The sequence below is a fragment of the Chiloscyllium plagiosum genome, unplaced genomic scaffold (genome assembly GCF_037043375.1).
Source record: "Chiloscyllium plagiosum isolate Xiang-an unplaced genomic scaffold, Cpla_swu_hap1 HiC_scaffold_34, whole genome shotgun sequence".
NCBI classification, from domain to species: Eukaryota; Metazoa; Chordata; class Chondrichthyes; order Orectolobiformes; family Hemiscylliidae; genus Chiloscyllium; species Chiloscyllium plagiosum.
The window spans coordinates 51,741,875-51,769,500 of NW_028270172.1; the positions used below are offsets into that span (position 1 = coordinate 51,741,875).

At 40.7% G+C, this 27,626-nt stretch overlaps 1 protein-coding gene across 13 annotated transcripts in view; it reads right to left on the reverse strand.

Annotated features, from left to right (window-relative positions):
- phactr1 (phosphatase and actin regulator 1) overlaps window positions 1-27,626 on the reverse strand; it is a 477,218-nt gene that overhangs the window by 56,657 nt on the left and 392,935 nt on the right. For all 13 annotated transcript variants that reach the window (XM_087978667.1, XM_087978668.1, XM_087978665.1 and 10 more), the window contains 2 exons: window positions 6,521-6,851; window positions 3,951-4,174 (listed from right to left, as the gene is read on the reverse strand). In XM_087978667.1, coding sequence (XP_087834793.1) covers window positions 3,951-4,174; window positions 6,521-6,851 — 555 coding nt within the window. The remainder of the gene's footprint in view (window positions 1-3,950; window positions 4,175-6,520; window positions 6,852-27,626) is intronic.

The following is a 27,626-nucleotide window of genomic DNA, read 5'->3' on the forward strand; positions in this document are numbered from 1 at the left end:
GGTTTGGCCGCATTTAGAATACTGCGTACAGTTCTGCTCATTGCATTACCGAAAGGAGAGGGTGCTGAGAAGGTTTACGAGGATGTTGCCTGGTATGGAAGGTGCGAGCTATGAAGAAAGGTTGAGTAGGTTAGGATTGTTTTCATTAGAAACAAGGAGATTGAGGAGGGACCTGATTGAGGTCTACAAAATCATGAAGGGTATAGACCGGGTAGATATAAATAAGTTTCTCCCGTTGTGAGGGATTCAATTATGAGAGGTCACATGTCCAAGGTGAGAGGTGAAAGGGAGAGGGATATATGCAGCAAGTACTTTACACAGAGGGTGGTAGGTGCCTGGAACACATTGCCAGCAGAGGTGGTAGTGGCAAACACGGTAGATTCATTTAAGATGCGTCTGGACAGATGCATGAGTAGGTGAGGAGCAGAGGGATACAGATGCTTAGGAATTGGGCGATAGGTTTAGACAGCGGATTTGGATCAGCTCAGGCTTGGAGGGCCGAAGGGCCTGTTCTTGGGCTGTAAATTTTCTTTGTTCGTTATTCTTTTTGCTGAGAACAAGCACAATGGTTGTTTCACCTGAAATTAAGTAACTCAGCATAGATTGAATCTGGAACCTTTCTGCATTAAACGACTGAAATACTCAATGATAAAACTGAAGCAGGCATCAATGATCCAATATTTATGTTTATGGCTTTTCTTTCTGCAAGGTTATTTGAAAATAAACAACATGAATAATAGTTCAGAACTTGAATGTTACTGAAATAAAGATGTTTGTGTTGAAGATTTTCATCTTGCATGTTGATGCTTCAGGGGGATAGAGAGGGGGGGTAAAAGAGGTGGAGGAGTTGCATTACTGGTCAGAGAGGATATCACAGCTCTCCTGAAAGAGGACACAATGGAGGACTCAAGCAGTGAGGCAATATGGGCAGAGCTCAGAAATAGGAATGGGTGTGGTAACAATGTTAGGGCTGTACAACAGCGAGCGTGAGACAGAGATACTAATATGTAAACAGATTATGGAAAGATAAAGGAGCAACAGGGTGGTGGTGATAGGAGATTTTAATTTTTCCAAAAGTGACCGAGATTCACTTAATGTTAGAGGATTGGATGGAGCAGAATTTGTAAGAAGCATCCATGAGGGTTTTCTAGAGCAGTGTAAGTAGTCCAACTTGTGAAGGGACAATACTGGACCTGGTGTTAGGAAATGAACCCAGCCAGGTGGTTAAGTTTCAGTGGGGGATTACTTTGGGAATAGTGATCACAATTCCATAAGTTTTAGGATACTCATGAACAAAGATGGTCCTAAAGGAAGAGTGCTAAATTGGGGGAAGGCCAACTATACCAAAATGCGGCAGGAGCTGGGGAATGTAGATCGGGAGCAGCTGTTGGAAGGGAAATTCACATTTGATATGTGGGAGGCTATTAAAGAGAGGTTGATCAGAGTTCAGGAGAGGTATGTTCCTGTGAAAATGAGAAACAGAAATGGCAAGATTAGGGAACCATGGATGACACGTGAAATTAGGTGACTAGCTAAGAGGAAAAAGGATGCATACATAAGGTCTAAGCAACTGAAATCAGAAGCAGCTTTGGAAGAACATCGAGAATGTAGGAATTTGAAATGAGGAATTAAGAGGGCTAAAATAGGTCATGTGACATTCGTAGTGAACAGGGTTAAGGAAAACCCAAAAGCCTTTTATTCATCTATAAGGTGCAAGAGGGTAACAAGGGAAAGGGTTGGCCCACTCAAGGACAAAGGACGAAGGATACGAGTGGAGTCAGGGAAAATGGGTGAGACTCTGAATTAGTACTTTGCATCGGTATTCACCGAAGAAAGGGACATTACTGGCATTGAGGTTAGGGATAGATCTTTGATTACTCCAGGTCAAGTCAGCATAAGAAGGGAGGAAGTGTTGTGCATTCTAAAAGGCATTAAGATGGACAAGTCACCAGGACTAGATGGGATTTATCCCAGGTCCCAGGTCACTGAGGAAATGAGAGAGGAAATAGTTGGGGTTTTAACAGATATCTTTGTAGCATCCTTGACAACGGAGGAGGTCCCAGTAGACTGGAGAATTGCCGATGTTGTCCCCTTGTTTAAGAAGGGTAGCAGGGATACTCCAGACCTGTGAGCCTGACGTCAGTGATAGGTAAGCCAGTGGAGAAGATACTTAGGGATCAGATATATACCCATTTGGAAGAAAGTGGGCTTATCGGTGATAGGCAGCATGGTTTTGTGCAGGGAAGGTCATGTTTTACAAACCTAATAGAATTCTTTGAAGAGCTGACAAAATTGATTGATGAGGGAAGGGATGTAGATGTCAGATACATGGACTTTAGTAAGGGGTTTGATAAGGTTCCCCATGGTCGGCTGATGAAGAAGATGAGGTTGCATGGGTTCCAGGCTGTTCTAGCTAGATGGATAGAGAACTGGTTGGGCAACAGGAGACAGAGAGTAGTAGTAGCAGCAGGGAGCTTCTCAAAATGGAGACTTGTGACCAGTGGTGTCCCACAGGGATACGCGCTGGGACCCCTGTTGTTTGTGATATACATAAATGATTTGGAGGAAGGTGGAGGTTGCCTCATTAGCAAGTTTGCAGATGGCACTAAGATTGGTGGAGTAGCAGGTAATGAAGGGACTGTCAGAGAATACAGAAGAATATAGACAGATTGGAGAGTTGGGCAGAGAAATGGCAGATGGAGTTCAATCCGGACAAATGCGAAGCGATACTTTTTGGAAGATGCAATTCTAGAGCGACCAGCATGGTAAATGGAAAAGTCCTGGGGAAAATTGATGTAGAGAGAGATCTGGATGTTCACATCCATTGTTCCCTGAAGGTGGCAACGTAGGTTAATAGAGTGGTCAAGAAGGCAAACAGCATGTTTTCCTTCATGAGTACAAGAGTTGGCAGGTCATGTTACAATTGTATAAGACCTTGGTTCGGCCACATTTGGAATACTGCATACAGTTCTGGTTGTCACATTACCAAAAGGATGTGGGTGCTTTAGAGAGAATACAGAGGAGGTTCACTAGGAAGTTGTCTGGTATGGAGGATGCTAACTATGAGGAATGGTTGAGAAGATGAGGATTATTTTCCTTGGAAAGAAGGCAGTTGAGGGGGGGATCAGATTGATGCTCACAAAATCATGAGAGGTGTTTTTGTGGATAGCAAGAAATTTTTTCCCAGAGTAGAGGACTCAATTACTAGAGGTCACGAGTTCAAAGTGAGACGGCAAAAGTATAGGGGAGATATGCATGGAAGGTTCTTTACGCAGAAGGTGGTGGGTGCCTGGAATGTGTTGCCAGCAGAGGTGGTAGAGGCGGGAACAATAGCTTCATTTAAGATATATCTGGACAGATACATGAATGGACAGGGAGCAGAGTGATATAGATCCTTGGAAATTGGTGACAGGTTTAGATAGAGGATCTGGATTGGCACAGGCTTGGAGGGCTGAAGGCCCTGTTGTTGTGCTATAATGTTCTTTGTTCTTTGTATATCAAGAACAATGCAAGAATGCCAAATTTCAAACAAGCACAATTTATATTACAGGAGAAAAGTGGGGCTGATTAACTGACCATTATTATCATAGAGAAAGCAGTGTGGAATTTCAGTATGTCAGTTGTGTGAAGCTTTCCAAGCGTTTTCAAGAATTGAATATATTCCTTTGTGTAAGCTCATCGTTCCCGGTCCACTTGCCAATCAATTGGTACCATTTTCTCCTGTGATCATTTGAAATTTGAAATTCTTGCATTTGTCCTGATGAGTGCAAGTTGGAAACCTTTGACAATCTATCTCTCAATTCAGCAAAACGAATGTTAAAAGGTCATGCAACATATAAGCTTCAAAGGCACATAGGTCGAAAACTGACTGCTGCCAATTTATTTGTCAGCAAGTCTCATTTCCTCTGGTGCTTGCAAGGCATTAACATCTTAACATTGATCGTTCATACTTGAGAAAAAGTTATCGATTTCATCATCATCGTCGTCATCGTTATCACCATCATCATCCTCATCTTCCTCCCCATGCATACTGAAATTGTCTTCATAGTCTGATTCATTAGGCACATTTTCTTTGTCATCATCGTAATCAACCACTATTGTTGGCACTTGTCTAATGTCAGATGTATTGCTTTTTCCTGGTTTTGCTCCACTTTCTCCAGTATGCAGTCCTGAACTGCCAAAACAAGAGCAAAAACACAATAAAAGAGTAAAAGTTAGCATTATACAAGACCAAGGATCTACATCAATCCAATTCCTGAGTGAAAATGGATGAGAAATATTCATTTAGTATCTCTCTGATCTCCACAGGGTCCACACTCAACTTCTCACTTCTGTCATTGACTGGTCACATTCCTACCCTAATCATCCTTTTATTCTGGCATACCGATAGAAAGTTTTAGGGTTCTCCTTTATTCTACCTGCTAAAGACTGCTCATGTCCTTTCTTTGCTCTTTTTAACTGACTCTTTAAATCCTTCCTAGCTAATCTATAACTCTCTATCGCCTCATCTGAACCATCTCGTCACATAAGCCTCTTTCTTCTGCTTAACAACAGATGCAATTTCTGAAGTAAACCATGGTTCCCTTACCTTATCACTTCCTCCCTCTCTGACAGGGACATACCTATCAAGGACACGCAATATCCCTAAGTTTTCTTTTCACATTCTGTGTACCTTATTTTTGTTTCATTCTAGAATCATTACAATATAAAAGGAGGCAATTCAGACCTTGTAGAACAATCCTATCAGTCTTATTCCACTGTTTTATCACTACAGCCCTACAAGTTCATTTCCCTCATGTCCATCCAATTTTCTTTTAAAATAATTGATCATGTCTGCTTCAGAGGCAGCAGGTTTCAAGTCACTTCAACTGGCTATGTGAAAATGAAAGTTCTTCCTCACCTACCTTTCCCAAAGCCATAAATATGTGTCCCCTAGAATGATAGCGTCAGCAAACAGAACTGCCTTCTCTAAAAAACTGATCCATATCCATATGCTGGAGGTCTCATCCATTGAGGCAACATAAGCAGAGCTCAAAAATAAGATGGATGCAATCACCCTGATAGATTTATACTATTCTCTTGGGCTGTCGATGCTAGATCAATCCTTAACTTAAAACTGAGACAGATGGATTTTTGTTAATCTAAGATTTAAGAAATACAACATGTAGGAAGAAATATGGAATTAGAGGTCAGACAAAATCTCATTGAAGGACAGAACTTGTTTGGGGGGCTACATGATTGTTTATGCCCCTGTAATCTTGGCTCCTACTGTTACTAGAACAAATATATAAATATATATAATGAAGTTTTGCACTGGCATTATTGCAACTTGCTAATGTTGCAACTTTCTGTAATGTGTGCTCAAAATAGTTTGTCCATCTGCTCCCCAATTTTTCTGTACTCAGTCATGAAATAGCCCTTCCATTCATTTAAAGTGAATGTGCTTGGCTCCTCAATTACATTATATCTCTCCAGTGTTATAGTAATTTCATTGATTAATACTATGAAACTACTCCTTTTTGCTTTCCAATATTTCCTAAATATCTAACTTTTAGGAACAATAAATTCATATTCCTTCCATTCTTTGGAACAGTTTCAGCCTGTAGATATTGATGCATTCGTGGGTACATACTGCAAATAATTGTTCACTCATAGGGACACCCTGAAAATACTGGCTGAACGGCCTGTCAATATTCACAGAATTTCAAGAATACTGTCCAAATATTGCCACACCCTAGGTACTACTTAAAAACATATGCATTCACCCAGGAATATCAAAAACCCAGAGGCATGCTTCCATGAACACCTTCTTAGCACTGACACTCTTTCCAGCCATCACTGATACATTTTCTGGTGCATCTAGAAATCACTGGCATACATGCAAGAAAATCTCACACTGGCTCCTGTGTAACTTTCAAAAGATAATAGTAGCCATGCAAAAGAAAACAATTTCATCAACGTAGAATGGATCTTTTAATTAGTGGAAAAGCAACAGAACATCTTGGTAAATTGATAAATTCAAAGAATACAGAATGTAAGTAGATTGAGTGCAGTTTGTCTAATGCCTCATGGGGCTTTTTTTGGATTCAAATGTGTGTCCTCCCTTCCTCCAGGTCCCTCCTTCCTGCAGATCCATTAACAGTTAAAGTCCCATATTTTTGTTTATTTGTATTTCTCTGCCCTGTCTGCCCAATGCCTGTAACCTTTCACTGACTGGATGCAACTACTTTGATTTGCACAATAGACTTTTTATTTCCTGTTGCACCTCCTTCCTACTCCTCCCCCAGCAAGATAAACCTTTGAAAGTTTCTATAATGCTATTACCAAACCAGATGGTTTTGTCTCTCACATAGATCTTGTTTTGTTATCCTACTATTCATATCTTAGAGTCTATGAATTTTCACAAAACTTTGAATATGTTATAGCATACCCTACCTTCTTGTTATTTGTTTTGTTTTATTTCAGTAATAAACTAAAAGTTGGCAAAGTGAAAGACAAAACATGATGGCTCACATATTACCTTTCCAGCCTTTGCATTGTCAAGGCTAAAGTCTTGTTGAGTTCTTCTATCACTTTACTAGTAGATACAGCTGGATGGGTAGGTAGTCCACTGGATAATGATGAAGAATGAGAGCTTCCACATATTTGCTGGTGCTGATGAGCTGCAAGTTGGGAAGGCAGCAACTGATGCTGTGTAGAAGACTGCTGGGAAATTTTCTGCACGACAGAATAGGACGTGGGCGGAGAGTCTGCAGTCTGTGGTGGAATGCAAATCATCACTTTCTTTGGAGGTAAAGGGGGTGATAACCTCACAGGTGGCATACAAGGAAGCTTCACAGGCTGGCCAGTGTCTGATTAAGAAAAAGTAAAACATATTAAAGTACACTTGGCAAATAACTCAGTAGCTATTTAGTTGTTTTTTAGGCCCTCAAGACTTATCTACCTTAATGTTTTACAAGACAACCAATGCCACTTGGTTCTTAATATCAACATGGCTTAGAGTATCAACAAACTCCCCTCTAAACTTATCATTATCCATGTCTTTCTTCTTGGTGAATATTAACACGAAGTACTGATTAAGGACCTCACCCATTTTCTCTGGCCCTACACAAATTCCCTCTTTTGTCTTTGAGTGGACATACCCTCTCCCCAGTTATCCTCTTGCTCCTATTGTACATACAAAATTACTTGGGATTCTCCTTAATCCTATTTGCCAAGAACATATCATGGTCTCTTCCAGAACTAATTTATTTTTCAAGTTATTTTCTGCCTCCTTTATACTGCTCAAGGGGCTTGTCTGATTTCTGTTTCCTAAACCATAAAAATGCTTTATTTTTCTTTTTAACTAAACTTGCAACATCACTTGTCATCCAAGGTTCTGGAATCTTGCCATCGTTATCTTTCATCCTGATAGAACATGCTGACCAACTTTTTAAAAACTTCCCCATCACATATGAATTTTCCTTCAAATAGCTGCCCGCAAACCAATTTTTCCAGTAACTAATACTGTTACAATTAGCCTTCTTACAATTTTACCTGAGAAGTTGAGACATTATCAGTTATCAAATTCAATCAAAATTCTGCCTCCTTCACAATGGGCATCAATCTTCAATTTTGAAAATCTAGACTCTGAATTTCTTCAAAAGATGCTCTGAATCAAATTGCAAAGTCAGCCTGCCCTGTAGTGCAATCTCTTTTCTTGAAATTTCATTTCACTGGATTCTCCAAATTGTCACTGTTCAGGAGTTTCTCTGAACTGAGTCTTCCAGCTGCTCTGGCATAAATGTTGCTCGTGGGCTTTCTTGTGTCCCACCTCTCAGCTGCATCAAATGGCTTCTTTCACTTCAAGAGTCACCAACTCATTCGAACTAATGGCAGCACTCTTGCTGTCTGCAGGCATCTCTGAATGGCTACAACTGACTCTCCAACTTGGGCTTCTCCAAACGCACTGAATAGTTTAACGGTAATACTTTAGATGCATGAAGTCTCTTTCTCTGAACCTGACCAAACCTGGTCTCTGAGCTACTGTTTACTGACATTTGACTTATTTTGAGTCAAGTGTACATTAGAAGTATAGCCTGTATTCCTAGGCAAAATCAAACACAACAGCATTGGAACATCTTGTAATACAAATCTTAGAATCTCTAGTTGGCAAATGGATGTATCATAATATGGATAATAACAAATGGAATGGCTCCACTTGCAAAGCTAGAAAAGTTAACATGTTTTCAACTGATGTATTCATTTACCATAGAATATGCAGAGGGTACGAATTTATCAAACTTATTTCATAGATTGCTTTGGAGTTACAAAGTTGAGGGAGGGATGGAAAGAAATAGCTTACTGATATCAGGCAACAAATAGTTTTTAATTTGTGGGTAACCTTAACCATACAATAGAATCTCTACAATGTGGAAGCAGGCCATTCAGCCCTTCAAGTTCACAATGACCCTCCAAACAGTATCTCACCCAGAACCATCCCTACCCAGCCTATCCCTGTAATCCTGTTTTTCCCATAACTTACCCACCGAGCCTGCACATCCCTGGACAGTATGGGCAATTTAGCATGGCTAATCCACCTAAGCTGCATATTTTTGGTCTGTGGGAGGAAACCAGGGCACCCAGAGGAAACCCATGATGGGAAAAACATGCAAACTCCACCGTTGCTCAAAGGGTGGAATCAAACTATGGTCCCTGGTGGTGTGAGACAGAAGTCCTAACCACTAAGCCACCATGTATATGTGCTGCTAAGGTAAAGATTCAACTATTGGCTTTATATATTATGAAAGCACAATCACAGTTCTCTATGCTATAAATACAAAATTTATAAGGTTATGTTTTGGGACTGTTCTTTAGTTAAGAATAAAATAGATGCATGAAGAGGTGCATGTGACCTGTTTTGAATATTGTCAGACAAGACATTTGATAGTTTGTTTGTTAAATGTTAATGGAAGCCCAGGTTATCATACTGGGAAAAGGTGCAATTTAATTCTGGAATTTCCCTAAGTTATGGAGGCTCTATTGTTATGACACCGGGTAAACCCTTCTGCTAATTTAAACACAAAAGCTCATCTCGCCTCATCATGTGTAAAATATGAGTGACAAAGAACTACCAAATACCACTATTTAAAAAAGAATAACAATTTATTCTTTAACTCCCAAGAAAAGAGAACATTAAGCAACACTATCTACACAGTAACCTCCTTTGTCTTAACAATTTATCTACCTCCCACACTACAACACTATACTGGTCTGATAAAATTCCCCGGTTAAGTTAAAAAAAACCTCAGATTTCAAAACCAGCCAGCTGTTGGTCTTCCCTTTGTATTTTTCTCTGTAGATTTTCCTGAGTCACCTTTTCTTCAGTCTTCTATTGCATGGATTTAATATGAAAAGGTACCTTTTAGAGAGCGATTCTGCAGGCAGTCTGTGTTCTATTGGTGCCCTCTGCTGCTCTGGCTAACTGTTCACAATGCTCAGTTCTTACACCCCAAAACATTGGATGGTCTCAATGGTTTCATGTCGTCAAAACATTATAATTCAAATTCAATTGGATTTTGGTAACTTGGGCATAATTTAAACTGATTGGCCAAATTCAAGTTTGTTGTGTAACATATCAACTCAGCTCCAGCTATTTGTTTCACAGCCAAATGTTACATTTTTAAATTTTCAGCACACTCTGTGCTTGTTACGTCCTTACCAGCTTTCACTCTCTCTTAAAAGTACAGTACATTACCTACAACTTCATAACACTATGGAGATTCTAAAATGACAGGTGAGCCCTAGAGGCAGAAGCCACTGCATTTCTGATGGATCCAATTTTAGACAGTAGAAAAAATGGCAATATTCACATGAAGGAAATTCAGACTTATCATGACAAGGTGAACTCTGCTGAGATCAAATAGAACCTATTTTGACTGCTCCAGTGTATTGAATCTACTGTGTGAGAGTCAAGAAATTATGGAGTGGACATGAAGACTGCTGATTGATTAAGATCTGCATAACAGTCAAGATGCAAAGTTATTTAAATCCTCAGCCATTTAAAAAAAAGAAACTAAAACACGTTTCAAGCGTCAGTGCGAATTAAACTATTTTCTAGTCATTTCAATATCTGCTTGTTGACATTCCCCTAAAGTCTTCTAATAATTGCTTGACTGATTTTCAAAAGCCAGACTTCTCTCATCAGGAATTCACATTTTGTTTGGCAGCTCAGAGGCTATAAAATGTTTTTGTGTTAATGTGGGGTAATGGATTGAAGTTTGTTTTTTATAACAGATTAATTGAAATTTAAAAGGTGCGAATGGGTTTTCACAAACATGCATTTAAAATGTAATGAAGAATGTCTTATACTTTTAGAAACAGAGATTGCTGGAAAATCTCAGCAGGTCTGGCAGCATCAGTGGAGAGAAATCAGAGTTAACATTTTGAGTCGTGACCCTTCTTGCTGAGCGGAATTCTCATATCCATGCATTAAATTTTACTATAGTAATCACAAATTGAAATCCTGGCTGTTTTCATCTCTCTAGCCAAAGATTCTGAAGCCAATAATTTAACCACATTAATATAAAGAATATACGTTGAATATAAAGAATATTATAGCACCGTGGCTCAGTGGTTAGGACTACTGCCTCACAGCACCAGGGTTCCAAGTTTGATTCCAGCCTCGGGCGACTGTCTGTGTAGAGTTTGCACGTTCTCCCTGTGTCTGCGTGAGTTTCCTCCCACAGTCCAATGACGTGCAGGTTAGGTGAATTGGCCATGCTAAATTGCCCATAGGTTAGGTGCGTTAATCAGAGGGAAATGGGTCTGGGTGGGTTACTCTTCGGAGGGTCACTGTGGACTGGTTGGGCCGAAGGGCCTGTTTCCACACTGTAGGGAATCTAATCTAATCTAATATACACTGTGGAAGCTTACAATTTGAAATAAAAACAGAAATTTGTAGAAAAACTCAGCAAGTATGGCCCCAAATGTGGAGAGAGAAACAAAGTTTTGTGCCTGATTTAACACTTCAGAACTCAGAATGTAACCCTACTGCTACATCACCAGAGATTGGTTAACATTAATGCTGGGGATCAACATGGGATATTACCACTTGAACAAACCCAAGAGCTCATGAATGGCAGAATCTTTGCTCTGGGGTTAGGTTCAGAATAGGACCAGGCTCACTGCCCTAAAATCAGGTCAGAGGTGGTGATAGAAATGGCTGAGAGCCTAAGCAAGCTGGATAAAAAGCACCAAAAAGAGATATTGCTGGAAAAACTCATGTCTGGTAGCATATGTGGAGAGAGAATGCAGAGTTAACGTTTCAGGTCCAGTGACCCTTCTTCAGAAACGATGGTAGCTAGGAAAAGGTTGGTATTTATGTAGAAGAAGGGGATGGGGAGGAGTAAACAATTGGTGGAGATAGAACACAAACAGAGAGAGAAAAACTGTTGAATAGACAAAGGACAAAGATAAAGGTCAACCTGGGAGAATGAATAACTGCCAATGGGAATTATTAGCAGCTGACAATGGTTTGTATGTGGTAGCATCCCAGGTGATGACAAGGCCTGACGTGCAGGTGTTGGGGTAAGGACATGGCCACAAGCCCTAAAATTGTTGAACTTGATATTGAGTCCAGAAGGCTGCAGAATTCCCAAGCAGAAAATTTGGTACTGTTCTTCCCCTAAAGGAGGATCATTAGAGCTGAAATATTAACTCTGTTGGACAGAGCAGAGCCAGGAATGGATGGATAGCGCAGGGTGAGAAATGGATTTTGCAGGTTCCAGGGTTTAGATCTTTCATTAAGATCAGGGAAGATGGTAAAAAAGAGGGAGGTGTGGCTTTGTTAGTCAACAGTATAACGGTGGCTTGCAAGAACTTTTAACGAGGACTCATCTACTGAGGTTAAAAACAGGAGAGGTCACACTGCTGGGAGCTTTTTATAGGCCTCCGGAAAGTTCCAGGTATGTGGAGGAGAGGATTGGCAAAACGATTCTGGGTAGGAGTGAAAGAAACAAAGTGGTCATTATGGGGGTCTTTAACTTCCCCAACATTGACTGGAAATGCTATAATTCTAGTACATCAGATGGATCAGTTTTTGTTCAATGTGTGCAGAAGGTTTCCTGACACAGCATGTTGAAGGGCTGACAAGAGAGGAGGCCACACTGGATCTGGTCCTCCAACAGGCCAGGTATTAGATTTAGTGGTAGGTGAGCATTTTGGAGAGGTGACCATAATTCGGTTACATTTAGTTTAGTAATGGAAAGGGATAGCTACCTGCCACAGGGCAAGAGTTATAGATTGGGAAAGGGCAATTATAATGCAATTAGGCAAGACTTAGGAGGCATAAAATAGGCAAAATGCAGGGGATGCAGACAATCAAAATGTGGAGCTGGTTTAAGGAACAGGTATTGCGTGTCCTGGATAGGTATGTCCCTGTCAAGCAGGGAGGAAGTGATATGGTAAGGGAACCATGTGTTAATAAAGAAATTGTATCTCTTGTTAAGTGGAAGAGGGAGGCTTGTGTGACATTGAGACGAGATGGTTCAGATGCGGCAATAGAGAGTTACAGATTAGCTAGGAAGGATTTAAAGAGAAAGTTAAGAAGAGCAAGGAGGGGACATGAGCAGTCTTTAGCAGGTAGAATAAAGGAGAACCCTAAAACTTTCTATAAATATGTGAGGAATAAAAGGATGACTAGGTTAGGAATAGGGCCAGTCAAGTGGAAAGTTGATAAATGAATATTTCTCATCTGTTTTCACTCAGGAAAAGGAGACTATTGTTGAGGAGAAGACTGAGATAGTGACTATTAGACAAGAAAGGATTGAGGTTAGTAAGGAGGAGGTGTTATCAATTCTAGAAGGTGTGAAAGTAGGTAAATAACCTGGGCCAGATGGAACTTATTTGAGGATTCTCAGGGAAGCTGGAAGGAGATGGCGGAGCCTTTGGCCTTGGTCATTGAGTCATCATTGTCTATAGGTTTAGTACTAGAAGACTGGAGGATTGCAAATGTTGTGCCTTTGTTCAAGAAGGGCAGTAGAGATGACCCAGGTAATTATAGACCAGTGAGCCTTACGTCTGTTGTAGGAAAAGATTTGGAAAGGATTATAAAAGATAGGATTTATAATCATCTAGCAAGCAACAATTTGATTGGAGATCGTAAACATGGATTCGTCAAGGGCAGGTTGTGTCTCACAAACCTCATTGAGGTTTTTGAGAAGGTGACCAAGCATGTGGGTGAGGGTAGGGCAGTTGATGTGGTATACATGGACTTCAGTAAAGCCTTTGATAAGGTTCCAATGGTAGCCTGTTGGAGAAAATGTAGAGGCATCAGATTGAGTGTGATTTAGCAGTTTGGATTAGAAACTGGCTTTCATTAAGTGGTGGTTGATGGAAAATATTCAGCCCGGAGTCCGGTTACAAATGGTGTACCACAAGGATCTGTTTTGGGACTACTGCTGTTTGTCATTTTTATAAATGACTTTGACGCAGCATAGGTGGATGGGTTAGTAAATTTGCAGATGACACTAAAGTCGGTGGAGTGGTAGACAGAATGTTGCAGGTTGCAAAGGGACTTGGATAAACTGCAGAATTGGGCTGAGAGGTGGCAAATGCAGATAAATGTGAGGTGATTCACTTTGGGAAGAATAACAGGATCAATAGAGAGATTCTTGGTAGTGTGGATGTGCACAGGGATCTTGGAGTACATGTACATAACTCCCTGAAAGTTGCTACCCAGATTGATAGTGCTGTTAAGAAGGCATGTTAGACTTTATTGGTAGAGGGATTGAGTTCCATAGCTGTGATGTCATGCTGCAACTACATAAAACGATAATGTGGCCTCACTTAAAATATTGTGTATAGTAGTTCTGGTTGCTCCACTACAGGAAGGATGTGGAAGCATTGGAAAAGGTGCAGAGGAGATTTACTAAGCTGTTGCCTGGTCTGGAGGGAATCTCTTATAAGGAAAGGCTGAGGGATTTGGGTCTGTTCTCATTGGAAAGAAGAAGGCTAAGAGGGGATTAAATAGAGACATACAAGATGATTAGAGGATTAGATAGGGTGGACAGTGAGATTCTTTTTTCTAGGATGATGACGTCTGCTTGTATGAAGGGGCATAGCTGCAAATTGAGGGGTGATAGATTTAAGACAGATGTCAGAGGCAGGTTCTTTACTCATAGAGTGGTAAGGGAAGCCCTACCTGCCAATGTAGTTAACTCAGCCACATTAGGGAGATTTAAACAGTCCTTGGATAAGCACATGGATGATGATGGGATAGTGAATGGGGACGAGCTGAGAACAGTTCAAGGGCTGGCACAACATTGAGGCCGAAGACCTGTTCTGTGCGTTATTGTTCTATGTTCTATGCTTTTTTTTTCTCTCCACAGATGCTGCCAGACCTGTTGAATTTCTCTAGCAATTTCTGTAATGTTCTATGTTCTATGATTGTAAAGGGATATTTGTGACAGGAAATCTGTTTCCAGTAGTGTTCCACAGGGTTCAATGCTGAAGTACTTGATGTTTATGGTATACAACAATGATTTGGACTGAAATGTTGAGTCTATGATGAGGACGTTTGCGGATGACATGAACATTGGTCATTGGTGAGGACCTTAGCCACAAGTGCAGGAGGATGTCAATCTAATAGTCAGGTGGGCTAGCAATGGCAAATGGAATTCAAGAGAAAACATTGTGAAGTAATACACTAGGAAGGGCTAGTAAGATTATAATATGAATAGAAGGACCCTGGAAATTACTGAAGTTTAGAGACCCCTTGATTTGCATATCCACAGATCCCTGAAGGTAGTAATATATGTAGATAAACTGGCTAAAACCAAAATGGGATATTTGCCTTTATTAGCTGAGGCATAAAATACAAGAGCAGGGAGGTTATTTTGGAATTGTATAAAACACTGGTGGGGCCATAACTACAGCACTGTGTGCAGTCCTGGTTAACACATTATAAGAAGGATGTAATTGCACTAATGAGATGGAAAGGAGATTTATCTGGATGTTGCCTGAGCTAGAGGGTCTGAGCTTTGAGGAAGGATTAGATAATCTGGGGTATTGTCCTTGGAGCAATGAAGGCTGAGAAGGGACCTGATAGACATGTATAACAGTATGAGGACCATAGACAGGGTGGATGGAACACAGTTTTTCTTAGTAGAGGAGTCAATTAACAGGGACATAAATAAGTTTAAAATGTAGAAGGCTAAGAAGAGACTTAAGAATTTTTTCATCCAGAGTGTGGTGGAAGTCTGGGAACTCACTCCCTGAAAGGTGGTTGGGTCCGAAGCCCATTTAAACAAGTTTTAAATATTTACTTGCATTGCCTCATCATCCAGGGCTATGGGTAAAGAGCTGGAAAATGGTATTAATGTAGTCAAATCTAGATTGATTTGTGCAGATATGATAGACTGAATAGCTCCTTCTTTGCTGTAAATGTCTGAATCAGAAGCCTTAACATAAGATTTCACATTAATCAGTGTCTTTAAGCAGCACAACTGATTGTAACTGATTCAGGATTGGAACAATGCATCCTTTCTCACTTGCTCCAGAATACGTAATAACATCTCTGAACACGTTGATTAGAAAAATAGGTTTAAAAAATGCAACCTCCAGCATTGCAAAGACAGTAGGATTGCAATAAATGAGTCATTCTTTGACTGAGTGTTTTAATGTTCTTGATCTTTCATTATTGAAAAATTTACATCAATTGACTGGTGAGTGAGGCAACAACCCAAAGTAGCCAAGCAGAGGCTATAGCCAAGTTTGGTACCCATGGGGATGGCCTCAACCGGGGCCTTGGGCTCATGTCACAATACAGGTGACCCCACATGCTCACAGACAGAAACTCAGACAGATGCACACTCACAGGTAAACGCGCACGTGCACACAGACACACACACTCACGCAGACCCTCTCTCATACACAAGCTTTCTTATACATTCACACATACACTCCCATACTCACAAGTACCCTCTCACAGACTTATACCACTTTACACTCACACTCGTACATATACACACACTCTCTCACAGACACTCATAACTCCCCCCTCCACACAGATACATGTTTGTAAGGTGAATGTGTACTTGCAGAATTACATTTTCCTTTGCTCAAAAACTGCATGAATCTATGTAAGATTCTGTAAATCCATTTTTTAGATTAGAATCAATGTGAACATTGTGGCACAGACTGTCTCACACAGGACACCTCACACCTTCAATGCATTATCTGGGTCGACATGACACCAATTGTTAAAGTTCACTTGAGAATGTAACTTTAAAAAAGTTTTGCGATTTATATATGAAAGAACTGAAACCAACACGGTCATTCTAAAAGATGAGAGACTGAACAAACAATCCAGATCTTTTTCAATATATAATTTCAGTTATATCACACTGTAAACTTTTGCTATAAATTCTGTGTCTTACAATCTTATTCTCCACAATCACCTGATGAAAGAGTAACGCTCTGAAAGCTTCCAAATAAACCTGTTGGACTATAACCAGGTGTTGTGTGATTTTTAACTTTGTCCACCCCAGTCCAGCACCAGTATCTCCAAATCACGACTGGTGATTCCTGTTCTCTTCAACTAACTATTGCAGTATATTACACATGTATAAAGCTTCAATCGACTGTTGATAAAATGCCTATACACCAATGCAAAGGCTATTGTGGTGCATTGGTTCTTCCCTCTAAGTCAGAAGGCCAGGGTTCCAGTCCCACCTGCTCCAAAAGTGTGTAATAACATCTCTGAAAACACAAGGTTTGTGAAGTTTTGTAGCTTAGGTTGAGGTTTAGGGTGTAGGTTTGCTCGCTGAGCTGTAGGTTTGATATCCAGACGTTTCATTACCTGGCTAGGTAACATCATCAGTGGCGACCTCCAAGTGAAGCGAAGCTGTTGTCTCCTGCTTTCTATTTATATCTTTCTCCCAGATGGGGTTCCTGGGGTTTGTGGTGATGTCATTTCCTGTTCGTTTTCTGAGGGGTTGATAGATGGCATCTAGATCTATGCTTTTGTTTATGGCGTTGTGGTTGGAGTGCCAGGCCTCTAGGAATTCTTCCTGTTTGTCCTATGTAGTGTTTGTGGCAGTCCTTGCATGGAATTTTGTAGATGGCGTTAGTTTTGTCCATGAGTTGTACTGGGTCTTTTAAGTTTGTTAGTTTTTGTTTGAGAGTGTTGGTGGGTTTGTGTGCTACTAGGATTCCGAGGGGTCTTAGTAGTCTGGCTGTCATTTCTGACACTTCTTTGATGTATGGTAAGGTGGTTAGGACTTCTCGCTGTGTTTGGTCTGCTTGTTGTGGTTTGTTCTTGAGGAATCTGCGCACTGTATTATTTGAGTATCCGTTCTTCTTGAATATGCTGTATAGGTGGTTCTCCTCTGTTTTCCGAAGTTGGTCTGTGCTGCAGTGTGTGGTGGCTCATTGGAATAGTGTTCTGATACAGCTTTGTTTGTGTGTGTTGGGATGGTTGCTAGTGTAGTTAAGTATTTGGTCAGTGTTTGTCGGTTTTCTGTATACGCAGGTTTGTAGTTCTCCGGTGTCTTTTCTTTCGACTGTGATGTCCAGGAATGTGAGTTTGTTGTCGGTTTCTTCCTCCTTGGTGAACTTTATGCCTGTGAGGGTGTTGTTGATGATGTTAAATGTCTCTTCTATCTTGTTTCATTTTGTGATGACAAAGGTGTCATCTACGTAGCAGACCCAGATTTTTGGTTTGATGGTTGGTAGGACTGTTTGTTCTAGTCTTTGCATTACCGCTTCTGCTATGAATCCTGATAGCGGAGATCCCATGGGTGTGCCGTTGGTTTGTTTGTAGACTATGTTGTTGAAGGTGAAGTGGGTGGTGAGGCACAGGTCCACTAGCTTCATGATGTTTTTGTTGGTAATGTGATTGATGGTGGTTGGCGTGTGTGTGATGGTCTCTTCTAAAAGTGTGGTAAGTGTTTCCTTTGCCAGATCGATGTTGATGGAGGTGAATAGTGCTGTTACGTCAAATGAAATCATTGCTTCGTCTTCCTCTATTTTGGTGTTTTTGGTGATTTTTAGGAATTCCTGGGTGGAGTGGATGGAGTGCTGTGACTCTTCTACTAGGTATTTCAGTCTTGCGTGTAGTTCTTTGGCCAGTCTGTAAGTTGGTGTTCCGGGTAGTGTGACTATAGGTCTGAGGGGGGCTCCTGGTTTATGGATTTTTGGTAGTCCGTAGAATCGTGGGGTGTTGGTCCCGTTGGGTTTCATTTTCTGGAATTCCGTCTTGTTTAATTGTCTGGAATTGTGTAATTTTCTGAGGAGATATGTCATTTTGTTTCCTAGTTGTGGGGTCGGGTCTAACGCCACCTTTTGGTAGGTGTTGGTGTCTGCGAGTAGTGCATTGGCTTTCTCGATGTAATCCCTTCTGTTCAGGATGACTGTGAGCCGACCTTTGTCTACAGGTAATAGAACAGTGTTTTTGTCTTTTTTGAGGTTTTCCAGAGGTTTCTTTTCTTGTGTGTTCAGTTTGTTTCCTTCCCTCTTTCGGCTCAGAGTAGGTGCAACTGTCTGTCTGATCGTTTGCTGTGTTTCTTCCGTGAGGTTGTTGTCCTTCAATGTGGGTTCTAATGCCGCTAGGAAATCCTTCTTGTCAGCGTCTCGGTAATTGAAATTTAATCCTTTTACTAGTACCGCTTCTTCTGTATCTGATAGGGTCCGGTCTGATAAGTTCTTTATCCATGCCCCTGTGTTATCGGTTTTGTCTTTGTTTGCGAGTTTGTCAAGTTTTTTCTTCAGGTCCCGATTTTTCTTTATCTGTGTTTGTCGTTGTTTGGTGTTTATGGCTCGTTCTACCGCGTCTGTCCATTCTTGATTTGTTGCTTGTTTAGATTAGATTAGATTAGATAATGGTTTTTGGCGCACAATTTCCCGGTTGTATTTTCAGAGTCTGTGGTGGGCATCATTGATTAGTTCTCGGAGCATTCTGCGGCCGTTTCATTCTGTTAAACTTCTGGCTTGAGGTGTTTTTATTGGCGGTTTATATTGGAGACATTTTGGCAGTACCTGTTTTCTTAAACATTCATGCAGGAAGTATATTGTTCGCGGGTGGAACTCTCTCGGATGGCATTCCTTTCCCATCTTCAGGCAAGTTGTAGCGTGTTGTGCCCATAGGTTTTTTGCAAGGTTTGTGAAGGTTTGTAGCTCAGGTTAAGGTTTAGGGTATAGGGTTGCTCGCTGAGCTGTAGGTTTGATATCCAGATGTTTCATTACCTGGCTAGGTAACATCATCAGTGGCGACCACCAAGTGAAGCGAAGCTGTTGTCTCCTGCTTTCTGTTTATATCTTTCTCCCAGATGGGGTTCCTGGTGGGGTTTGTGGTGATGACATTTCCTGTTCGTTTTCTGAGCCAAAATGTCTCCAATATAAACCGTCGATAAAAACACCTCAAGCCAGAAGTTTGACAGAACAAAACAGCCACAGAATGCTCCGAGAACTAATCAATGACGCCCACCACAGACTCCGAAAATACAACCGGGAAATTGCACGCCAAAAACCGTTATTTAAACAAGCAACAAATCAAGAATGGACAGACGCGGTAGAACGAGCCATAAACACCAAACAACGACAAACACAGAGAAAGGAAAATCGGGACCTGAAGAAAAAACTTGACAAACTCGCAAACAAAGACAAAACCGATAACACAGGGGCATGGATAAAGAACTTATCAGACCGGACCCTATCAGACACAGAAAAAGCGGTACTAGTAAAAGGATTAAATTTCAATTACTGAGACGCTGACAAGAAGGATTTCCTAGCGGCATTAGAACCCACATTGAAGGACAACAATCTCATGGAAGAAACACAACAAACGATCAGACAGACAGTTGCACCTACTCTGAGCCGAAAGAGGGAAGGAAACAAACTGAACACACAAAAGAAAGCCCTAGAAAACCTAAAAAAAGACAAAAACATCGTTCTATTACCTGTAGACAAAGGTCGGCTCACAGTCATCCTGAACAGAAAGAGACTACATAGAGAAAGCCAATGCACTACTCGCAGACACCAACACCTAACTTACATAAGGGCCAACTGAAAGACCAAACAGGAGGCTGGAAGAAGACAGCAAGCCAGGCAGTTTCTTCCTGCTTGCCTACCTTGGATTTCAGCATGTGCAGCTTTTTTTTGTCTGTAATTGAAAGACCAAAGCCTATGTATAGCATAGGAGATGAAATGATTGGCATCTTGATAAAAGGTGTTGGAGTCATTATCCCTAAAGAGTTCAAAAAATAAATGCTAAAGTGCAGCTATATACGGAATCATATCTTGTTTGAAGAAGGCAAGCAAGTTCTCTTTTGGCATAACATATATAATACAACTAAGGACTATTTCAGACAGTGCAGTTCTTGTAATGAAGATTACGCTGCACAAACTAACAAGCCACTGATGACCTGGACAGAAAAGCAGCCAATAACAACTTACACATATACCATAAAAAGACCCAAACACTGAAAATTACACACACAATGTATGTGTATGGACAGATGAAACTGGTACAGATTTGAAATAACTAATTGTTTTTGGTCATGCATGATAATTTCTTTTATGGACCAAGTATATGGATTTACTTACAAATCATAGTGCAAATGTATTTCTTTATTTTAATGATAAAGAGAATATTTTGATTAGCCATTGTACACTATGCCTTGCCGAATACATGCAACATGCAACCGCTGGTACATAGAACATAGAACATAGAAGAATACAGCGCAGTACAGGCCCTTCGGCCCTCGATGTTGCGCCGATCCAAGCCCACCTAACCTACACTAGCCCACTATCCTCCATATGCCTATCCAATGCCCGCTTAAATGCCCATAATGAGGGAGAGTCCACCACTGCTACTGGCAGGGCATTCCATGAACTCACGACTCGCTGAGTAAAGAACCTACCCCTAACATCTGTCCTATACCTACGCCCCTTAATTTAAAGCTATGCCCCCTTGTAATAGCTGACTCCATACGTGGAAAAAGATTCTCACTGTCGACCCTATCTAAACCCCTAATCATCTTGTACACCTCTATCAAGTCACCCCTAAACCTTCTTTTCTCCAATGAAAACAACCCCAAGTGCCTCAGCCTTTCCTCATACGATCTTCCTACCATACCAGGCAACATCCTGGTAAACCTCCTCTGCACCTGTTCCAGTGCCTCCACATCCTTCCTATAATATGGCGACCAAAACTGCACACAATACTCCAGATGCGGCCGCACCAGAGTCTTATACAACTGCAACATGATCTCAGGACTCCGGAACTCAATTCCTCTACCAATTCCTCTACCAATAAAAGCCACGATGATATTTTAGTAAAGATGTTTCAGCAGTAAATTTTTTACACATCATTTGAAGCACCTAGTCACAATGCATGCCTTTTGAATTCTGCCTGTGTTGAGTGTGATGCAGGAGAAGATCTGGTTTAACAGATCCAGATCTAATTCTTCTTTCATTGTTCCCAGTTTTTGACAAAGTGACAAAAAGTGCAATCAAAGGATCTTCATTTTCTTTTGGTTTTACTCATAGTTATCACATTTTGAAATCCTTTCCACAAATAAATGACTTGTGTCTAGATAGAATAAATTTAGTCTACATTCTGAGGTGCAGATTTTCACACAGTGAGTATGATTCAGGAGTTCAGGTGTAGGTCTGTGTATTCTATAAAAGTCTAGTTAATTCTAACAGATTTTTAAAAATCATTAGTAGATTGTCCATTTTGTAAAGTGTTTATGCCCTCAAGCTAAGGTTGAAAATCAATTTTCTATTTAATTTCTTTGAATTGAAGAATTATTGAAACAAATATGTGTTCAATGTTGCCTGTAGTTGGGGTGTAGAGTGAGTGTAGAAATGTGTCGCTATCTAGTATAATGGTTCATAACACCTCAAGCAATGCTAGATAACAAGCTTAGAAACTGTTAATGAGACTGAAGTCCATTACACATTTGTCCCAGAGTATATAGCATGGAAACAGACCCTTGGATCCAACCAGTCTTTACCGAACATAATCCCAAACTAAACTACCCCACCTTCCTGATCCTGGTCCACAAAGAGTCATAGAGATGTACAGCACAGAAACAGACCCTTTGGACCGTTTCAACCATGCTGACCAAATATCCCAATGTAATCTAGTCCCACTTGCCAGCACCCGGCCCATATCCCTCCAAACCCTTCCTATTCATAAACCCATCCTAATACCTTTTAAATGTTGCAATTGTACCAGCTTCCACCACTTCCTCTGGCAGCTCATTCCATACACAAACCACCCTGTGCGTGAAAAAGTTGCCGCTTAGGTGTCTTTTATGTCTTCTCCTCTCACCCTAAACCTATGCCCTCTAGTTCTAGAGTCCCCTACCCCAGGGAAAATACCTTGTCTATTTATCCAAACGATGCCCCTCACAATTTTATAAACCTCTATAAGATCACCCCTCAGCTCCAGGGAAAACAGCCCCAGCCTATTCAACCTCTCCTTATAGCTCAAATCCTCCAACCCTGGCAACATCCTTGTAAATCTTTTCGGAACCCTTTCATGTTTCACAACATCCTTTGATAGGAAGGAGACCAAAATTGCCCTTTCCTACTTATGTATCCATCCAAATGTCTTCTAAATGTTGTAATTGTACCCACATCCACCATTTCATCAGGAAGTTCATTCCACACATGAACCATGTTCTGCGTAAAAGATTTGCCTCTTATGACTTTTCTAATTCTCTTGCCTCTCACTTAAAATTGGCCCATCTTAGGGAAAAGACGACTACTCTATCTATAACTCTCATTAGTGTATTAACATCTATTAGATCACCTCTCAACCTCCTATGTTCCAGTGAAGAAAGTCCCAGCCTATCCAGCCTTTCTTTATAATTCAAACCTTCCATAGCTAGCAACATCCTGATAAATTTCCTCTGAACGCTCTCCAGCCTGATAATATCCTTCCTATAACTGGGTGACCAGAGCTGGACACAGTATTCCAGAAGAGGCCTCATCAATGTCCTGTACAACCTCAACATAATGTCCCAACCCCTGTACTCAAAGGACTGAGCAATGAAGGCAAGCCTTTTTAACCATCTTCTCTTTGTGATGCAAACTTTTAAAAAATTACATACCTGGACTCTTAGGTCCCTCTGTTCTACAACACTATCCAAAGCCCTACCATTAGTTGTAGAAGCTCTACCATTGTTTGTTTTGCCAAAATGCAATATCTCACATTTATCCAGAATGAACTCCATCTGCCATTTTTCAGCCCATTGACACATTAGATTAAAATCCTTTTGTATTCTTAGAACATCTTCTTCACTGTCTACGATGCCATCAATTTTGGTGTCATTCTCAAACTTACTAAACATGCCTCCTACATTCTCATCCAAATCATTTATATAAATGACAAACAAAAGATGACCCAGAACCAGTCCCTGAGGAACACCATTGGCCACAGGTCTCCAGCCTGAAAAGCAAACCTTACTACTTTCTCTGTCTCCTGCCATTAAGCCAATTATATATCCAACTGGGATTCATGGTAAGCTTGCCATGAGACCTAACATTACTAATTAGTCCACCATGCAGAACCTTGTTAAACACTTTACTAAAATCCAAATGAACGACGTCTACTGCTCTGCCATCATCAACCTTTTTGTTAACTTCATCAAAAGTACTCAATCAAGTTTGTGAGACATTATTTTCCTCACACAAAAATATGGTGACTATCCCTAATCAGTTCATGCCTCTCTAAATGTCTATGAATCATATATTTTATCATCACCTCCAACAATTTATAGCTCAGGTTGAGGTTCTGGATGTAGGTTTGCTCACTGAGCTGGAAGACGTTGCATCACCCTACTAGGTAACATATTCAGTGGGCCTCAGACGAAGCACTGCTGGTAATTCCTGCTTTCTATTTATATGTTTGAGTTTTGTTTGGTTTCATTGGGTTGGTGATGTTATTTCCTTTGGTGAAGTCATTTCCTGTTCTTCTCCTCAGGGGTGGTAGATGGGGTCTAAGTCAACTCCGGGTGCTCCGGTTTCCTCCCACAGTCCAAAGATGTGCAGGTCAGGTGAATTGGCCATGCTAAATTGCCCGTAGTGTTAGGTAACGGGTAAATGTAGGGGTATGGGTGGGTTACGCTTCGGCGGGTCGGTGTGGACTTGTTGGGCCAAAGGGCCTGTTTCCACACTGTAATGTAATGTAAAAAAAAATGTAATGTTTGTTGATAGAGTTCCAGTTGGAATGCCATGCTTCTAGGAATTTTATGTGTATCTTTGTTTGGCTTGTCCTAGGATGGATGTGTTGTCCCAATCAAAGTGGTGTCCTTCCTCATCTGCATGTAAGGATACTGGTGAGAGGGGGTCATGTCTTTTTGTGGCTAGTTGTAGTTGTGGCTGGTCTTCTTGTATCCTGGTGGCTAGTTTTCTGCCTTTTTGTCCAATGTCTTTGATGTAGGGAGAGTGGCTAGTGTTTCTGGATGTGTTTTGTCTGCTTGTTTGGGTTTGTTGTTGAGAAATCAGTGGACTGTGTTTATTGGGTACCCACTCTTTTTTAATACACGGTATAGGTGATTTTCCTCTGCTCTGTGTAGTTCCTCTGTGCTGCAGTGTGTGTTGCAGAATAATGTTCTGATACAGCTTTGTTTGTGGATGTTGGGATGATTGCTTCTGTAGTTCAATATTTGGTCCGTATGTGTTGTTTTCCTGTAGACACTGTTTACACCAATCAACATTAACCTCGCCAAGGAAACACTGATTACACTATTAGAAGACCCAAAGACACATACATCGAACACCACTAACTTCATCAACAAGGACAGTATCATCAAGCTAGTGGACCTATGGCTTACCACACCTTCAACAATAAAAGCTACAGACAAACCAATGGAATACCCATGGGATCTCTGATATCAGGGTTCTTAGCAGAGGCAGTAATGCAGAGACTTGAACAAGCAGCTCTGCCAACCATCTAACCCAAACTTTGGGTCTGATACATGGATGATACATGGATGACACCTTTGTCATCATTAAACAAAACAAATTAGAGGAAACCTTCAAGACCATTAATAATACCCTTACTGGCATAAAATTCATTAAAGAGGAGGAAGACAACAACAAACTGCCTTTCTTAGATGTAACAGCTGAGCAAACAGCCAATGGGGAACTTCAAACCAGTGTCCACAGGTAAACAACACATACGGACCAAATACTGAATACAGAAGCAATTATCCCAACATCCACAAACGAAGCTGCATCAGAACATTATTCCAATGAGCCAACACACACTGCAGCACAGAGGAACTAAACAGAGGAGAGGAAAATCACCTATACCGTGTATTCAAAAAGAATGGGTACCCAATGAACACAGTCCGCCGATTTCTCAGCAACAAACCCAAACAAGCAGACAAAACGCGCCCAGAAACCCTAGCCACTCTCCCCTACATCAAAGACATCTTGGAAATGACTGCCAGACTACTCAGACCCCTTGGCATCATGGTAGACCACAAACCCACCAACATACTAAAACAACAGCTAATGAACTTGAAAGACCCTACACAGACAACAAGCAAAACTAATGTCATTTACAAGGACTACAGCAAACACTACATTGGACAAACAGGCAGAAAACCAGCCACCAAGACACATGAACACCAACTAGCCACAAAAAGACATGACCCCCTCTCATTATTATCCTTACATACAGATGAGGAAGGATACCACTTCGACTGGGACAATACATCCATCCTAGGACAAGTCAAACAAAGACACAAACGAGAATTCCTAGAAGCATGGCATTCCAACCGGAACTCTATCAACAAACACATTGAGTTAGACCCCATCTACCACTCTCTGAGGAGAAGAACAGGAAGTGACTTCACCACTGGAAATTACATCATCAACCCAAAGAAATCCAAGCATATAAACAGAAAGCAGGAATTATCAGCAGTGCTTCGTCTGAGGCCCACTGAAGAGGTTATCCAGTAGGGTGACGAAATGTCTGGAAATGAACCTTCCAGCTCAGTTAGCAAACCCACATATGGTCTAGTTTTACTCCATCTCATAGGAGCATCCACATATTGACAAAAAAAAATTCTTGAACACATTTGACAAATTCTTAACCATCCAAATCTTTAATCCTATGGTACTCCCAGTCAATGTTTGGAAAACTAAAAAAGACCGTTATTACAACCTTATAATGCTTACCTATCTCTGAGATCTCCTTATATTCCATTTTTCAGTTTCTCTCTTACTACTGGGGGGCCGATAGTACAATCACATCAAATTGATCTTTCTTATTTGTAATTTCTACCCTTATATTTTCATTGGATGATTTTTCAGAAATATTTTCCCTAGTTATAGCAGTACTATATTTCTTAATCAAAAGTATCCCTAACAACATTTTCTTGCCTCCCTTTCTATTTTTCCTATAACATCTAAAACCTGGAATATACAGCTGGCATTCTTGTCCATCTCTCAGCTAAGTTTCTGTAATAAATATGTTATAAATCACACAACACCAGATCATAGTCAAACAGGTTTATTTGGAAGTACTAGCTTTTGGAGAGCTACTCCTTCATCAGCTACCTCTGACTCTCTCGTCTTTTCTAACTGATGTACTCACCTCACATTCTGTACCTTCCGATCAATCCTTCCATTTATACTGCTACTTAGAATTCCTCCACTCACCTTTTCTATCAGTACAAAGTCTCCCTTAATAGAATGAGCAAATCTCCCTAAGACAGCCGTCCCTTTTCAGTTTAGGATAGACCCAACCTTTTTTTGAGCAGGTCTTTTTTATCCCAAAAGACACTCCAATGATCTAAAAACCTGAATCCCTGAACAATACACCAGCTCTTCAGCCATTGATTTATCTCTTTTAACCTTTCGTCCTTTCCCTCATTTGAATTTGGCATTGGGAGTAAACCAGAAATTACTACTATTAAGGTTTGGTTTTTAATCTTCTACCTAACGTTTTAAATTCATTCTATTAGCTTTAATCTTTCCCCTTAAAAATGTCATTTGTACCAAAGTATGCAATAATTTCTGGCTTCTCAATTTCACCTTTAACAATGTACTTGAAACATTTAGACGTCCTTAATTCTAAAAGAACAAATCATCCTAAATTTACATTCTCTGCCACAGAATCTGCTGTCTATGTCCCTCACAGGAGAATCCCCAATAACAATAATTCAATTAAATCTTGTCAAACGCTGCCTAAGATAAGAATTATTCAAGTGTCTAATAACTGGCCCTTCCATTTTCCTCAGAAGTTTCCTTCAACAGTTCCAAAAACTGAATATCTATTTGATTGAGGAATAGCCACTGGTAACTTTTGAATTACCTTCTTATCTTTCCCAACAATCACCCATCTATCTTACCGATCCTGCTGAGTAATAACTTTTCTAAGACAACTAGTTATCCCACTCTGTATCTTTATATATAGCCTTAATAACATTAAGCCTTAAAATATGGATGCTTCAATGACACCTTACATATAAGGGCAGTATGGTGGCTCAGTTGGTGGCATGGTGGTTAGCACTGCTGCCTCATAGCGCCAGGGAGGTGTGTTCGATTCCTGCCTCAGGTGACTGTGCGGGGCCTGCACTTTCTCCCCGTGTCTGCATGGGTTTCCTCTAGGTGCTCTGGCT